The sequence below is a fragment of the Phyllobates terribilis genome, unplaced genomic scaffold, assembly GCF_046119375.1.
Source record: "Phyllobates terribilis strain yellow unplaced genomic scaffold, ASM4611937v1 Scaffold_2__4_contigs__length_985480577, whole genome shotgun sequence".
Taxonomy (NCBI): domain Eukaryota; kingdom Metazoa; phylum Chordata; class Amphibia; order Anura; family Dendrobatidae; genus Phyllobates; species Phyllobates terribilis.
Genome location: NW_027362762.1, coordinates 140,303,999 through 140,321,281, shown reverse-complemented (window position 1 = coordinate 140,321,281; position 17,283 = coordinate 140,303,999). Strand labels below are relative to the sequence as shown.

At 41.7% G+C, this 17,283-nt stretch overlaps 1 protein-coding gene across 1 annotated transcript in view; it reads right to left on the bottom strand.

The window, feature by feature from the left end:
- The window catches only part of LOC141197786 (protein lifeguard 2-like), a 39,602-nt gene that overhangs the window by 1,370 nt on the left and 20,949 nt on the right, over nucleotides 1–17,283 (bottom strand). Inside the window, exons 5-11 of the mRNA XM_073662872.1 lie at nucleotides 16,717–16,770; nucleotides 16,176–16,226; nucleotides 9,045–9,084; nucleotides 4,587–4,624; nucleotides 4,406–4,493; nucleotides 2,486–2,581; nucleotides 2,271–2,324 (exon numbers count right to left, since the gene is read on the bottom strand). Coding sequence (XP_073518973.1) covers nucleotides 2,271–2,324; nucleotides 2,486–2,581; nucleotides 4,406–4,493; nucleotides 4,587–4,624; nucleotides 9,045–9,084; nucleotides 16,176–16,226; nucleotides 16,717–16,770 — 421 coding nt within the window. The remainder of the gene's footprint in view (nucleotides 1–2,270; nucleotides 2,325–2,485; nucleotides 2,582–4,405; nucleotides 4,494–4,586; nucleotides 4,625–9,044; nucleotides 9,085–16,175; nucleotides 16,227–16,716; nucleotides 16,771–17,283) is intronic.

The window sequence follows — 17,283 nt, the reverse complement described above, 5'->3', positions numbered from 1 at the left end:
CACAAAAATTTTGGCACAGTTCTTTGTTGCACAAAAATGCTGTGACTTTAGGCGTTTTCACGCCAGTTTGAATCAGCTTCGCCTAAATGGGAAAAAGCTGGGGAAGATCATTGGCAAGATGTGGTGTGGCCCGCCTGTCATATTCATCAAGAGTGCCTGCATTTTGTACTCAATGAATGGCGCAGGAGCACCGAACTCAGAAGAAACCCCAAATTCATTAAGTGGAGTGTGCCTCAAATTAAATTGTCACCTTCTACTCCACCAAGACTGGCGTATCGCGAACGTGTTGTAGGCCAGTCTTCATGAATAAGTCCCAGTGACTATCCATATCGTAACAGCTGATTCTGTAGGGTTAAAGACCACATGAACATTAAACTAGACTAAAAAAGGACAATATCGGCAGGATCGGCCATGAGTCTGATGTGCGCAGAGGCCTCACGACTCTTCCCTGACAGAGTCGGGCAGCTTGAATTTTAAACCCTGGTATATTCTTAAGGAAATAAGCCGCTCTCAGAGCTTTATGACATTCTCCACTATGATCATGTGTATAAGGGAGTCAAAACAGAGAGCTGACTGGTGAATGAGCACCTGGCCAGCAGCTATCACATGTGTATAGCCATCTTTAGAGAAGCTGGATCAGTGGTAGTCAACTGATTGCCAGGCTTGCTTCTATGTATAAGAAACTGTATTTGTGAGACATCCCCTTTAATAATATGAAGCAACTAGAATATATCACAGGATAGCTCATTAATAGCACAGAAAGGCCAGCACAAAATTGAAGTCCGCACCATTGTTCAGCAGGCTGTTCAAGGAAATCCATAAGCACTATTGTGAATGGACTTTATATTGCACTATTGCTCCTATAAAATCAAGTTCCTCTATGCTGATGGTGCCTACAGGGAAGTCAGCGTCAGGGGGCTAGGGGTGGTGGGAGTTGTTTTTCCTGTAATACAGCAGGAAGCCACTCCACAGTTCTCCACTCAATCTCTTTTGCCCCATTAGGAATGGGAATCATCATCTTCTTCTGCACAGTAGGGCCAGAGGAATTAGGCTACCGCTACTTCTACACTCAGATTATTTTACTTCCTCCATTCTGTGAATGTTCATTAAAAAAATAATTGATGGAAATGATAAAGCAGAAAGATGAACTCACTGCTCTACATTGCGTTGACCGATGTTGGTCATGTTTTCTAACAAGATCTGAGGTGGGAGGAACACGAGACATGAAAAAAAAGTCGACTGGTCATGACTGAGCCCAATATTTTTATCAATTGGACAACAGACCACTGAAAGATTAGTTGTCTTCCTCAGATTTTGACCTTGCTTATTTGCATTTCATTTCTAGGCTCAGAAACACTTAATGAATGAAATAGGTGGAGACAAGATACTCTTGAACCCACTCTTTTTTAGTCTACAGCAATTTCTGAACATTAAGAAAAACCTACAATTTTCCCTTTGTGAATGCTTGTTTTTTGCATGCCGTGCTATACTTTTAATTGATACCATCTTAGGGTGCAAACGATATACTGATCACTTATTATTGCATTTTTTGGGAGAACTACGGTCACTGAACAATGCAAACCTGTGTTTTGATTTTTTTGTTTTTGGTGTTCAACCTATATTTTAAATAATTTTATGCTTTGATAGATCAGACTTTTATGGATGCAGGGATACCAAATATGTTTTATTTTTTATTATTTCTTAATTTTAAAACTGGGAAAATATGGGTGATTTACATTTTTATATTTTTTTAACTTTTTTTTTTACATTTTTACATTTTTTAATAACCCATTAGGGGACTTTCACCTGTGATCCTTTGATCACTAATTCTATTCACTGAAATACCGCAATGTATAGTATAAATTGCTGTCTCCTTTGAATGGAGTAGAAATATGGTGGTGACGGGGGCCTTCAGCATGCCTTCGGCTGCCAATGTGACTCATCTGTCCCCCCTTGATCGCTTTGCGGTGAGCATGCCCAATGGCAGTCATGTTATTTAAATGCCGCTATCTGAGACTGAGAGAAGAATTGAAATAGTGAAACAGCCGCAATCTGGTTTGGTCCCATGTATTTCAGCCGGCATCTGCCCTGTATGGAACGGGTACAGCTCCTGAGTCCACTCCATATTTCTGCACCATTACCGTGACATACATGTACGGCACGGTGCGCGAAGGAAGTACTATAAGTAATTGGAGATTATCCAATTAATATAAACATCATATCATATTAAGACCGTACCTGATATATACCTATTTAATTCTCACACTTACCATGGTAAATACTATGGCTCCAAGAACAGCATAGACCACGTGAAGCCACGGCACCTGGAAAGACATTTAGTTATTATGTAAAGCAAATACATTGACATTTTGTAGACTAGGAACAATGAAAGAATTACTATCAGTCACTAAGTGAATGATTCACGATGCACATGAGTTTCATATTGGTCTATAAAAACTGAAAAACGCGTCGGTTAAACACTTACATATTGGAATGGAATTAAGATCACTAGGAAAAGTCCACTGAAAAGAAGCACCATGACCAGAGTGAAGAGGACGCCATGACAAGAGGTGAAGTCAACCTGTGAAATGAAAGGAGTACAGTCATTTTCCTGACTGACAGTATGTCTATCCACAATTGATGGATACGTTTTTCAGAGGAAATATCATTTGTGAGCTCCTCCAAAAACCCAAAAAATGTGGCTATAACATTTTAAAACATTCAGTAGAGATGAGAAAATTGAACTCAAATTTTACAATTTTTTCGTGATTCACTTCAAGCAAATGTAGCAAAATAGGAGCCGACTGGTCGCCATTTTACTGGATTTCAGAGGGCTGGGAATGGGTTAAAAAAAAAAAAAAATCTTATATTCATCTCTCCGTGGCTTTTCTATCATCTTTCTCTTTTCCTTCTGGTCTCGTCTTCTATTCACTAGGCCCCACGTGATCATATTCGGCATGTAAATGATGTACATGTGATGACGTGGGGCTTAGTGAATGGAAGACCTGGTCAGAGGAAAGATAAAAAAAGAAGACCGAAGATAGAAATGCTTATCAAAGGACTGGTGGTGGCAGGAGAGGTATGAGGAGGGACAAGGAGATATGTGTATAACATTTTGTTTAACCAGTTCCTGAGCGATTCTGTCTGCATTAAATTTATTTCATACAAATTGAATTTCCCCCATGAATTGAGTGAATCGACCAGAACCAAATTTTGTGAATCTATATAGAATCTTAGAAGTCACCATACAAGTATGACATAGAAGTCAAAACTATGTACCTTTTGAGCTTTTGTTTTCTACAACCTAGCAATGAAAGAGTTGAGTCAGCCACAATGTACCGGATGGGGATATGCATCTCTCATATCTTGGATATCTTTTTACCATGCACATTCTTCATAGTCATCTCCACTTAGCAGATTTAGTGGTTCTCTCACCACTATCCTCCCTCATCTGGTAGATTCTTGCAATCCATCACATCCAAAATTTACTAGTTATGCCCCTGATATTCAATACTACTTCCAATTATGCCCATGGTGGTTGTTCTAAAATTATATCCAGCTGAGAAGAGGTGGCCAAAAATGTGTCTGGCTATCTCTTTTGAAGTCTAGGGTGTGACAAAGTCACTGGCAGAATACTGGAGGGGAGATATGTTTCACTGAGACTATTGGCTTCAGTGATGTGAAACATGGAAGTTTCTCCTGCACATTAGGTGCAGAGATGGTTAATGAGCCAGGTTTACAAGTGCATGCTGTACAGGTGGATGGCTAAGTGCTGGGAGGGATGCCATCCACCATATCTCCACTCCAGGGCATGGTTTGGGGCTATAAAGAGCCATCCTTTTGACTCAGGAGGTAGTCAGTGTCTGGAGAAAACCTGCTTCAGAGAGGAGCTTGCAGGTGTTTACCCTGAGTGGCCGGACACCGGCTGATATACGGACTGTGCCGCATATTTGTATTTTTGTTTTGCCTTTATGCCGAATGGGCTGTGTTTACTTTATGGATTCCAGGTTAGTTTATGACACTTAATAAACTAACCAGAAAATTTAAAGAGACAATGTTTTATGTCTACCTCCGTCTACAACCAAGCAAGCCGCTTTACCACAAGGGTCACTGGCTTGGCCATCAATATTTCATTAAAATGGACAGTATAATATTACAATGACAAAGGGTCATATTTGGCCCCGGTCCAACCTAATACAAACTTTTCAGTAATCTATAGCATGTCCACACTATCAGGATTCCACTATATTCCCCATGTGGGTGGGTGGGCAGGCTCATGACCACATGTACGCTCGTTTTATACTTGCAGTCACGTGTTAACTATTTTTAATAGAAAAGAATTAAGAGAAGTGTAGAAGTCTAGTCTGCACATGACTACAAGTATGCAAACATAAAAATCTCTTACCTTAGTTTGGAAGCTGAACAGGGTTACGGCAAGGCAGACAAGAGCGGTGATTCCGAGACACAAGATCACAGACGTGGTGTTATAGTAGCTGAACAGAAAGAAGTAAAGTCATAAGTCTGTTTCTTACAGGTATCTATTTAGCATTATGAAATAGTAACCACAACATAGAAGTGAACGTTACCTAGATAACATCCCAGTGATGTACGCCATGGAAAGAGTCTACAAACAGAAATGCATCATTATAAATAATGAAATCTAAAGTTAGCTTTGTGCTAATATCTGTAAATGAACGTCAGGACATAAATGCTTTTACAAGCATCATAGACCAATAAACCACCAGGAGTATTAATACTGACCCTATAACATCATAGAACAAAAATGTTATTTCTAACTAACAGATGATCAGTCAGGAATGTTTTCTACTATCTCTGGTGGTTTGAAGAGGTTTTATATATATATATATATACACACAGTACAGACCAAAAGTTTGGACACACCTCATTTAAAGATTTTTCTGTATTTTCATGACTATGAAAATTGTACATTCACACTGAAGGCAACAAAACTATGAATTAACACATGTGGAATTATATACTTAACAAAAAAGTGTGAAACATCTGAAAATATGTCATATTCTAGGTTCTTCAAAGTAGCCACCTTTTGCTTTGATGACTGCTTTGCACACTCTTGTCATTCTCTTGATGAGCTTCAAGAGGTAGTCACCGGAAATGGTCTTCCAACAATCTCGAAGGAGTTCCCAGAGATGCTTAGCACTTGTTGGCCCTTTTGCCTTCACTCTGCGGTCCAGCTCACCCCAAACCATCTCGATTGGGTTCAGGTCTGGTGACTGTGGAGCCCAGGTCATCTGGCGTAGCACCCCATCACTCTCCTCCTTGGTCAAATAGCCTTTACACAGCCTGGAGGTGTGTTTGGGGTCATTGTCCTGTAGAAAAATAAATGATGGTCCAACTAAACGCAAACCGGATGGAATAGCATGCCACTGCAAGATGCTGTGGTAGCCATGCTGGTTCAGTATGCCTTCAATTTTGAATAAATCCCCAACAGTGTCACCAGCAAAGCACCCCCACACCATCACACCTCCTCCTCCATGCTTCACGGTGGGAACCGGGCATGTAGAGTCCATCCGTTCACCTTTTCTGCGTCGCACAAAGACCCGGTGGTTGGAACCAAAGATCTCAAATTTGGACTCATCAGACCCAAGCACAGATTTCCACTGGTCTAATGTCCATTCCTTGTGTTCTTTAGCCCAAACAAGTCTCTTCTGCTTGTTGCCTGTCCTTAGCAGTGGTTTCCTAGCAGCTATTTTATCATGAAGGCCTGCTGCACAAAGTCTCCTCTTAACAGTTGTTGAAGAGATGTGTCTGCTGCTAGAACTTTGTGTGGCATTGACCTGGTCTCTAATCTGAGCTGCTGTTAACCTGTGATTTCTGAGGCTGGTGACTCGGATAAACTTATCCTCAGAAGCAGAGGTCACTCTTGGTCTTCCTTTCCTGGGGCGGTCCTCAAGTGAGCCAGTTTCTTTGTAGCGCTTGATGGTTTTTGCAACTGCACTTGGGGACACTTTCAAAGTTTGCCCAATTTTTCGGACTGACTGACCTTCATTTCTTAAAGTAATGATGGTCACTCATTTTTCTTTACTTAGCTGCTTTTTTCTTGCCATAATACAAATTCTAACAGTCTATTCAGTAGGACTATCAGCTGTGTATCCACCTGACTTCTGCACAACACAACTGATGGTCCCAACCCCATTTATAAGGCAAGACATCCCACTTATTAAACCTGACAGGGCACACTTGTGAAGTGAAAACCATTTCCAGTGACTACCTCTTGAAGCTCATCAAGAGAATGCCAAGAGTGTGCAAAGCAGTCATCAAAGCAAAAGGTGGCTACTTTGAAGAACCTAGAATATAAGACATATTTTCAGTTGTTTCACACTTTTTTGTTAAGTATATAATTCCACATGTGTTAATTCATAGGTTTGATGCCTTCAGTGTGAATGTTCAATTTTCATAGTCATAAAAATACAGAAAAATCTTTAAATGAGAAGGTGTGTCCAGACCAAACGTTTGGACACTCATATACAATACAGACCAAAAGTTTGGACACACCTTCTCATTTAAAGATTTTTCTGTATTTTCATGACTATGAAAATTGTACATTCACACTGAAGGCATCAAAACTATGAATTAACACATGTGGAATTATATACTTAACAAAAAAGTGTGAAACAACTGAAAATATGTCTTATATTCTAGGTTCTTCAAAGTAGCCACCTTTTGCTTTGATGACTGCTTTGCACACTCTTGGCATTCTCTTGATGAGCTTCAAGAGGTAGTCACTGGAAATGGTTTTCACTTCACAGGTGTGCCCTGTCAGGTTTAATAAGTGGGATGTCTTGCCTTATAAATGGGGTTGGGACCATCAGTTGTGTTGTGCAGAAGTCAGGTGGATACACAGCTGATAGTCCTACTGAATAGACTGTTAGAATTTGTATTATGGCAAGAAAAAAGCAGCTAAATAAAGAAAAATGAGTGGCCATCATTACTTTAAGAAATGAAGGTCAGTCAGTGCGAAAAATTGGGAAAACTTTGAAAGTGTCCCCAAGTGCAGTTGCAAAAACCATCAAGCGCTACAAAGAAACAGGCTCACATGAGGACCGCCCCAGGAAAGGAAGACCAAGAGTCACCTCTGCTTCTAAGGATAAGTTTATCCGAGTCACCAGCCTCAGAAATCGCAGGTTAACAGCAGCTCAGATTAGAGATCAGGTCAATGCCACACAGAGTTCTAGCAGCAGACACATCTCTTCAACAACTGTTAAGAGGAGACTTTGTGCAGCTGGCCTTCATGGTAAAATAGCTGCTAGGAAACCACTGCTAAGGACAGGCAACAAGCAGAAGAGACTTGTTTGGGCTAAAGAACACAAGGAATGGACATTAGACCAGTGGAAATCTGTGCTTTGGTCTGATGAGTCCAAATTTGAGATCTTTGGTTCCAACCACCGTGTCTTTGTGCGACGCAGAAAAGGTGAACGGATGGACTCTACATGCCTGGTACCCACCGTGAAGCATGGAGGAGGAGGTGTGATGGTGTGGGGGTGCTTTGCTGATGACACTGTTGGGGATTTATTCAAAATTGAAGGCATACTGAACCAGCATGGCTACCACAGCATCTTGCAGAGGCATGCTATTCCATCCGGTTTGCGTTTAGTTGGACCATCATTTATTTTTCAAAAGGACAATGACCCCAAACACACCTCCAGGCTGTGTAAGGGCTATTTGAAAAAGAAGGAGAGTGATGGGGTGCTACGCCAGATGACCTGGCCTCCACAGTCACCAGACCTGAACCCAATCGAAATGGTTTGGGGTGAGCTGGACCGCAGAGTGCAGGCAAAAGGGCCAACAAGTGCTAAGCATCTGTCACGCTGTCTCTGTATACTGGAGGTAGGGGGCCTAAGCTGACCCTAAGCTGGGGCCCTGACTAATCCCTCAACCTGGAGGTACTGTTAAAGGTACAGAGGTCCAGGCCGCCAGCGTAACCCCTACCTCCTGAGGATCCCTGCACCTAAGTAATCTAGTCCTGAGAAGGACCCCGATCACAACAAAAGGGGACAAGTAATAATATGCCCACACACAGTACTTAGACGAACGAGACAGTACAAGGGAAAAACCAAAACCACCTTGCATACAAAAACTACACAACTACAACAGAGGGAACACCAACGGGAAAGGAGATAAATGATAAAGCGAGGAAGGGAAAAAACACTCCAAATACACTTATCTCTGAAACTCCAAATACCACGATCCGCTCTGTTAGTCTGCATGAAATGCTTTCACCGACACTTCCCTAACAGACCAGCAGGCATTTGAAGGAGTCTCACTACAGCAGCATTGATTGCAGCTGGGCGAGGTAGGACCTCATCTAGCACAGAGAGAGAGAGAATTAACTCCCTCACTGCCGAAAAACACAAAGCACCAAAAAGCCAGCTGCGAGAAGTCAGGCTGTGTAAACGTGACGATCTTCGTGGCGACACACCCGTGACAGCATCTCTGGGAACTCCTTCAAGATTGTTGGAAGACCATTTCCGGTGACTACCTCTTGAAGCTCATCAAGAGAATGCCAAGAGTGTGCAAAGCAGTCATCAAAGCAAAAGGTGGCTACTTTGAAGAACCTAGAATATAAGACATATTTTCAGTTGTTTCACACTTTTTTGTTAAGTATATAATTCCACATGTGTTAATTCATAGTTTTGATGCCTTCAGTGTGAATGTACAATTTTCATAGTCATGAAAATACAGAAAAATCTTTAAATGAGAAGGTGTGTCCAAACTTTTGGTCTGTACTGTATATATATATATTTTAATATCACCAGAGATAATACTATGATCTAATAGACCACTCAGCCGATTACTACACAAATGGACCACAAAGATTGGTCACGCTGATAGATGGTTAAACAACCGCTAGATCTCAAAACAATGTTGCAAGACTTATAGCAGAAGTATAGGATTAAGGAAGTATTGATGGATTAAAATGTGGTTTATTATATGTTCTTCTCCTTTTCAATAAACACAATCAGTTCAGTTAGCCATTCTAGAAAGTTCTGATTGGTTATACTTACAAAGACACTGAGGAGGATCAGGTTCCATGGAAAACGCCTCCTGTAAGGGATGATGCATGTGGACAATTAGATTTTACTACGCACTGGACAGAATTGAATTTGTCATTTAAAGGGCTATTCTTAAGTTGTCTTTTGAACAGTTTAGAGCAATACAGTCTGCTTACAGTTTCCTTACTGCCTGGTTTCTAGCAGGGAGGGCTCTCCTCCTTGGGTGACAGCTCTGGTAAATAAGGCTATGTGCCCACGATGCAGAAATGCTGCATATTTTTTACGCCTCTCCCTGGCAGGAAAAATGCATGCGGATTTTACATGTGTTTTTCCCGCCAGGTAGAAGCGTTTGTCAAGCGTTTTTGCATGCATTTCCGCATGCGGGTTATCAAGTGCTTTTCCAAGCGATTTTAGCGTCACTTGGAAAAGTGCTTGACAACTTGGTCACACTATATAAATCCATGCAAACGGCATGGATTTATATAGTGTGACCAAGTAATATTTAAAAAAAAAAGAATAAGAATGGTGAAAAATAAAAAATAAAGATTATACTTACCTTCCGATGGCCCGCGGTCTCCTTCTCTGCTCCGTCCGGTCTCCCCGGTGTCTCGCGGTGGTGTGAAGGACCTGCGATGACGTCATTGAGTCATGTGACAGGTCACACGACCGCCGACGTCAGCGGTCGAGTGACCTGTCAGATGACTCAATGACGTCATGTCAGGGCCTCACACCACCGCGAGCCGCCCAACACACCGCACGCATCGCTGTGGAGACCGGGGGCCATCGGAAGGTAAGTATAATCTTTATTTTTTATTTTAAATTCTTTTTTTTTACAGGTACTATGGTACCCAGGTCTGGATGAGAGTCTCTTCTTCTCCAGACCTGGGTAGCATCCGCACATTGAACCGTGTGATATCCGCATGTGCAGATGCAGTGATGCTGATGTCACGCGGTCCAATGCAAATCAATGGCGGCGATTACACTGCGTGTCCGCAAAATTAATGGACATGCTGCGTATTTTTCCGCAATGATAATCTGCAGTGGAAATTTCCATAGCATGTGCACAGCACATGCGGATTATCATTGGGGATCATGGGGCACGTATTACCAAGCTTTTAAGCGTTTCCACAGCGGAAATTCCGCGGCAAAAACGCTTGAAAAACGCATAGTGGACATGCCGCCTAATACAACTGTAGCATTAGTTGAACCTCTAAAGCTCAGCACAAGTTCTGCTGTAGCACATTTAGTCATCAGTGGTTCGTTCTAAAGTGTACACTGTTATCTGTTACGCATGTGGTTGTGGAACCACTGTGCGTTGTGGAACCACTGTGCCACAGTCCGGGGAAAGCCAGGTGGGGCTTAACTAAGCAAACGCCTGGTTCTTCACTATAGGCCCTGATGTTGTGGTTAGATTTGAAACCAGGTGGACGCCAGGTGCGACTTCAGGACAGATCCCGGAGCCGTGGAAGCTGAACTCCAAAGATGCAGTGAAGCAGGACCAGCCTGGAACTGGATTAGCATCAGGGATGCGGAATCAGGCACAGGCAAAACTGGTACAGGAACACGGGATGGCCACAAGTACGGGATCACAGGTGCAGGTACACAAGTGCTGATTCAGAAGGAGCAGGAATAGGCACAGGCAGGACGAGTTCAGGTATAGGTACAGCAGGACAGAGAGGATCAGGTGCAGACTGGGGTCAGGTAAACGGGACAGACAGAATAAGATTCAGAAAGCACAGGTACTGGGACCTTACAACTAGGTAGCAGGATATATACTGATAACTGAAAATGCTAAGGCATCTCCCAATAGGGGAGGGTGCCTTAAATATCAGACGTCTCCCAGCTATTGGCTGGGGATGTTTTTAGCAGTGCACACCGGCCTCTTAAGAGGCAGGGAGCACGCGATCTTATGCCCTAAGCACACTCCCAGGAGACCTGCATGCTATGCACAGGTCCTGCGTGGAAACAGACGCCAGCGGAGCACGGAAGGGTAAGTGAACACGCCGGCATCCCTGCAGGGGGTAGGAAAGGGACACATGCAGGGAGGCCAGCGCTGTTCTAACATTATCACTGTATTTACACATAGAGATAACTAGGCATTTTTATTATTATTATTATTATTATTATTGTTATTATTTGAACAATTACACAGCTCAGGAGAGCAAGAACAGAGTGTCAAGATTAGGAGACCTACAGTGAAAGCTGCAGGATAACTGCATCTCTTCAGAAGATAACAGGGAGGAAGAGTAACTGATGTATAGACATCAATGGGCTGGAGAGAGTTGACGGGGATGTTAGGAGTTAACCACTCTCCTGGAATGTAACTACTTGCTAATTTTGATCAGGGTCTGGAGGCCAAACTGGATGGAATCCAGCTGTATAACAAAAAAGCTGTCATTGCAGGAGAATGAAAGAAGATAGAAAAAGCAAGTCAATTGCAAACTTGCTTATTTTCATGCTGTTTAACTAATTAAAGCAAGTTGAACTTGCAGTTTGAATTTGAACTTGAGAATGCCCCGTGGGTCGGCAAGACAGATGAGAGTGTCAAGTACGTCCCCCGTACTTGAGACTCTCATCTGTCTAGCTGACCCACGGCCTGCAGCCCCTGGTAAGAGTACCATTTCATTCATGTCAATTCTTAATGACACATTTCCCCTGCTACTTAGTCAATAAGGGAATAGAGGGTACTTTCCTCTCTTCGTCATTTGCAAAACTTTATATTAATTGAAAACATGCACGCAGCACCTTGTATAACAAGCTCTGTCTGACTGCTTCTTAGCAGTGCACTACATAGTGCGCCACCACATGGCCAGTCTAATAATAGCCTGTTAATCCTGACACTATCATGTGTCTTCTTAATAAATTATAGGCTTATTATATATATTTTTATAACTTTTGCCTCATTTGTCAGGAATTATGGGTGCATTGCTTTTCATCTTTATGGTGTTTTGTTTTTTTCTATTTGCAAATTTATATGAACTTGATTAAATATCTAGTACTCGAGCACGCCTCGTTCGGCCAGATCGGATATCTCATTGTCTACCTTGCTTTTCACTTTGATGTTTTGGGTTTTATTTTTAAACGAATGTTTCAATAAAATATGTATTCTTTTCTAAACCATGATGACTCTGTTCTTCTCTTGATAAAAAAAAATGTTGTTATTGAGTCAGTATAGAAGGGTGTTTGGGGGGATTTTGTTCCCCCACTTACACCCATTTTCTGACATTTGGGCTATTCTTCTAATTAAGTGCCCACAATGCAGAAATGCTGCGGAGTGTTTCTGCATCTCCCTGGCAGAAAAAACACATGCGGATTTTACATGCGTTTTTTCTGCCAGGAAGAAGCATTTGTGAAGCGTTTTGAACATGCGATTTCGCATGCGGGTTGACAAGCGCTTTTCCAAGCGATTTTAGCATCACTTGGAAAAGTGCTTGACAACTTGGTCACACTAAATAAATCCATGCAACCGGCATGGATTTATGTTGTGTAACCAAGTTACGATGCTGCAAATGCAGCATCAATAGTAAAAAAAAAAAGAATAAAAATGTTGAAAAATAATAATAATAAAAAAAAACCATATTGTCCATACAGGCTTACAGCCCAAGAGTGGCATATCCAGTGGTAGCGTAGCGTAGTTTCCCATCATACGAAGGTGACCTTGTCGTGGTTGATGGGCACACATAAATTGGCCAAATTATGCGCAAAAAATCTTCATTTTTCAAAGTGACATTAGTCTAGATACAATATTTCTTATATTTTCAAGTATGGAGTGCCGAAGTTCTTTTTGCAATTGAGATGACTTTTTTCTTCAGAGCACCCGAATAGACCAGTGAGCGACCCCTCTCTTTTTTCTATTAATCATTTTTGGGATCCCGCTCCTGGAGCATTGCAGCAGGTACGTGTTCACACTATTAGAAGTTTGACAGCCTTTTTTCTGACCATGTGTCCCTCCCATTCAGTCACAAGTGGTTTTAACTAGCTCTACCAGCCCATACATTGTAGGTTAAAAGCCCAAGCAGAGACATATTGTCCATACAGGCTTACAGCCCAAGAGTGGCATATCCAGTGGTAGCGTAGCGTAGTTTCCCATCATACGAAGGTGACCTTGTCGTGGTTGATGGGCACACATAAATTGGCCAAATTATGCGCAAAAAATCTTCATTTTTCAAAGTGACATTAGTCTAGATATAATATTTCTTATATTTTCATATATGGAGTGCCGAAGTTCTTTTTGCAATTGAAAAATAAAAAAAAACATTATACTCACCTTCCGATGGCCCCCGGTCTCCTTCTCTGGTGCGTCCAGTGTCTTCGGCGGCTCGTGGTGCTCTAAAAAGGACCTTCCATGACATTAGCGGTCGCGTGACCTGTCAAATGACTAAATTACATCATGGAAGGTCCTTTTACACCACCGCGAGCAGCCGAAGAGCCAGCAGCGCCACCGGGAGCAGACACGGAGCCATCAGAAGGTAAGTATATGTTTTTTTTTTTTTTATTTTAATTCTTTTTGAACTACAGGTACTATGATACCTGGGTCTGGAGGAGAGTCTCCTCTTCTCCAGACCCAGGTATCATCCGCGCATTGAATTGCATAATATCTGCATGTGCACGTGTAGTCATGCGGATGTTATGCGATCCAATGCAAGTCAATGGTGGCGATTTCGCCGCAATTCTGCAAAATTAATGGTTGTGCTGCGGATTTTTCCGCAATAATAATCCGCAGTGGAAATTTCCGCAGCATGTGCACAGCACATGACGAATATCATTGGGAAACATGGCAGACAACTTAACAAGTGTTTTTAATGCGTTTTCGCGGTGGAAATGGCCACTATGGCCCACTATACATTTTTCAAGCATTTTTTGCCGCGGAATTTAAGCAGCGAAAACACTTAAAAAACGCTTGGTAATACGTGCCCCATGTGTCCCAATGATAATCCGCATGTGCTGTGCACGTGCTGCGGAAATTTCCGCTGCGGATTATCATTGCGGAAAAATATGCAGCATGTCCATTAATTTTGCGGACACGCAGCGTAATTGCCGCCATTGACTTGCATTGAATCGCTTAATATCCGCATCACTAAATGTGCACATGAGGATATTAAGCGATTCAATGTGCGGATGGTACCCGGGTCTGGAGAAGAGGAGACTCTCCTCCAGACCCAGGTACCATAGAACCTGTAAAAATAGAATTTAAAATAAAAAATAAAGATTATACTTACCTTCCGATGGCCCCCGGTCTCCATAGTGATGCGTCCGGTCTCTTGTACGGCTCTTGTACGGCTCGCGATGGTCTAAAAGGACCTTCCATGACATAATTTAGTCATGTGACAGGTAACGCGACCGCTGACCTGTCACATGAATAAATGACGTCATGAAAGGTCCTTTCCACCACCGCGGGCTGTACAAGAGACCGGACATAGCGGAGAAAAGACAGTGTGCCATCGGAAGGTAAGTATAATCTTTATTTTTTATTTTTTACCATTCTTATTCTTTTTTTTTTTTAACTATTTACTTGGTCACACTATATAAATCCATGCCGGTTGCATGGATTTATATAGTGTGACCAAGTTGTCAAGCACTTTTCCAAGTGATGCCAAAATCGCTTGGAAAGCGCTTGATAACCCGCAGGCAGAAATGCATGCAAAAACGCTTGACAAACGCTTCTACCTGGCGGGAAAAACACATGTAAAATCCGCATGTGTTTTTCCTGCCAGGGAGAAGCGGAAACAATATGCAGTATTTCTGCATCGTGGGCACTTAGCCTAAATCCGCATCGTGGGCACGCAGCCTTACATCGCATATGAATCTCTTTTACTTGAGGATTTTCCTCATCTCATTCAAGTCTGTGGGGAAAGTCTGCAAATAAAACGCATATTTATGGCAAGAGTAATTGATGTGTTGAGAATTTCAAAAGCATCGCAGTTCAGTGTCCGCAGCGTTAAAAAAGCACAGTGGGAATCAGATTTCTATAAATCCCATTCACTTTGCTGAAACTGTAAGATGCTGAGTTTTTTTGGGCAGCAAAAATATGCAGTGTCAAAAACTCATCATGAGAACTTAGTCTTATAACCTCATGAATAAATTGGGGGGGAGGTGTCCCTGCATATTCTGGCACTGTTCAATTAGCCCTGACAGTATCAGATTTGTTAGGGACAAGCCCCTTGGACGAAGTGAACAGTAACACCCAGTTGTCAATCTTATCATAAATTTGGTGGAGGAATAACCAAAACTGCACAACACGGAGTCCTATAAAAAAATTGATCCCATATACTCATGTTGTGGGGATTACAAGTATTTACTAAAACAGAGATGTCCGGAGAGCAGACAGGTGGTCTTACGGTTTACTTTGCACCAAAATTATTAACATTATTATGTTAAAGGGCCTTATCACTTTTAAAAAAGTAGTTCCCCATACAATAGTTGTAATGGAAAATAACAAAATCAGATAATACTCACTGTCTCGGGGTCCAGCACCGACACTTTGCTGTTGCTCCTCTCTCAGTCTTTTGGCTACAGTGCTGATGTCATGTCAGCCGCACACGTCACCGCTGCAGTCAATCACTGAGCTCAGCTGCTCTTCTGAAACACAGCATGAGTTACAGAGCTCAGTGATTGGCTGCAGAGGTGATGTGCACTATTGACATAATATCGCCACTGATGGTAGATGAGGTTTATGTGATTTTGTTATTTTATATGACTCTTGTCGATTGGTGACCACTTTTTCTTTTAGGCCATGGTCCCACTATCAGTATTTGGTCAGTATTTTTTCTCAGGAGTGGGAGCCAAAACCAGGAGTGGGTGATAAATGCAGAATTGGTGACTTGATTCTATTATACCTTTTCTCTGATTGTTCCTCACCTGGTTTTGTCTCCCACTCCTGAGAAAAAATACTGACCAAATACTGACCAAAAACTGATAGTGGGGCCGTGGCCTTAAAGTGGAAACCTGCAGTTCTGTGGAAAATACAGAAAGTACCTGTATATTTAAGTAACCAATACCATAACGTTAGAGAAGTCGGGACACAATTTAGATTGAACACATTTCTCTTTCATACAGTGGTTCCCTTTGTTCCTACCTCGTCAGACATCATTTTCTGAGCTTAATATAATTTAACTTCCTCTGATTCCAGAAAATGAATCCTACCTTGGTCCACTGCAGCAGGCAAGAACCAGATATGTTGTGAAGAAGACAGCACTAAAGATAAAAAAAAAGCAAGAGTTTCTCAATAATCTGAATATGGACAGAGAACCATTTTTTTGAATGTTATTATATTTATTAATAACAATCCTTTACAGCTTGCAGCCATATTTGGCACTATTTTGGCATTTGAAGGAGTGAATCATATAACTCAAAAAAATTGGGCAGCATCCTTTTAGCCCCCCCATAGTACAAGAGCGTCCTCACAAATATGGGCCCCCAAAAGGGCCAACTGAAAACAGTCCAGCTGCCGGTAAAGGGTGTACTTCTTATAGGTTGATTACAAAATATCCAGTTCGAAAGAGTTTATTGTAGATTGTGGCATGAAATGGTTAAAAATCTTTAACAGTAAAGCAAATTATTTCCAGTTACTTAGGTTTTATATGACTGTAAAATGTGGTTGGGAGAGATGTTACTTCTTCAGGGCAGAAGAACAAAACTCAGTTGATGACGATCTGTGGCATAAGAGCTGAGGTCTTCTACTCACTAGGAAGCCCAGTACCAGCCAGGGTTTTCTTGAACATATTCCTTCACCGGGTCACTAAAAGACAAGAGGATACAATTATGTGTTATAATATATATTGATGTCGTGAACTTGATACCTTGGATTGTCTACGACTCTACCTAATATCATAGTCCTCAATAATGCTAGAAAATGGGAAACCAAGACGCAGAAACATTGTGTCTCACAAATTACTATAAATCACAAAGGGGCTTCTTTTCTTCCCTACTTGTGGGACTGCTCATGTGTCTATGTGCGTTAGTTAAAAGACTCATGCACACTGCAATTAATGTGGCTCTGTACAAGCTTAAACTTGTACTGATTCTTAGGCCTTATTCACATGGCTGATTTTTTTTATACTAAAAACTGATGTGTTTGTACATTTGTATGGAAAGCGGTTTTCACCCATATGTGTGCTTATTTTAGCTCTGTTTGTCTTTATTAAGCCACGTTGATTTGTTCAGTATTTTACATCAGTATTTGTAAGCCAAAGCCAGGAGTGGGTGATAAATGCAGAAATGAGGACATGTTTCTATTCTACTTTTCCTCTAA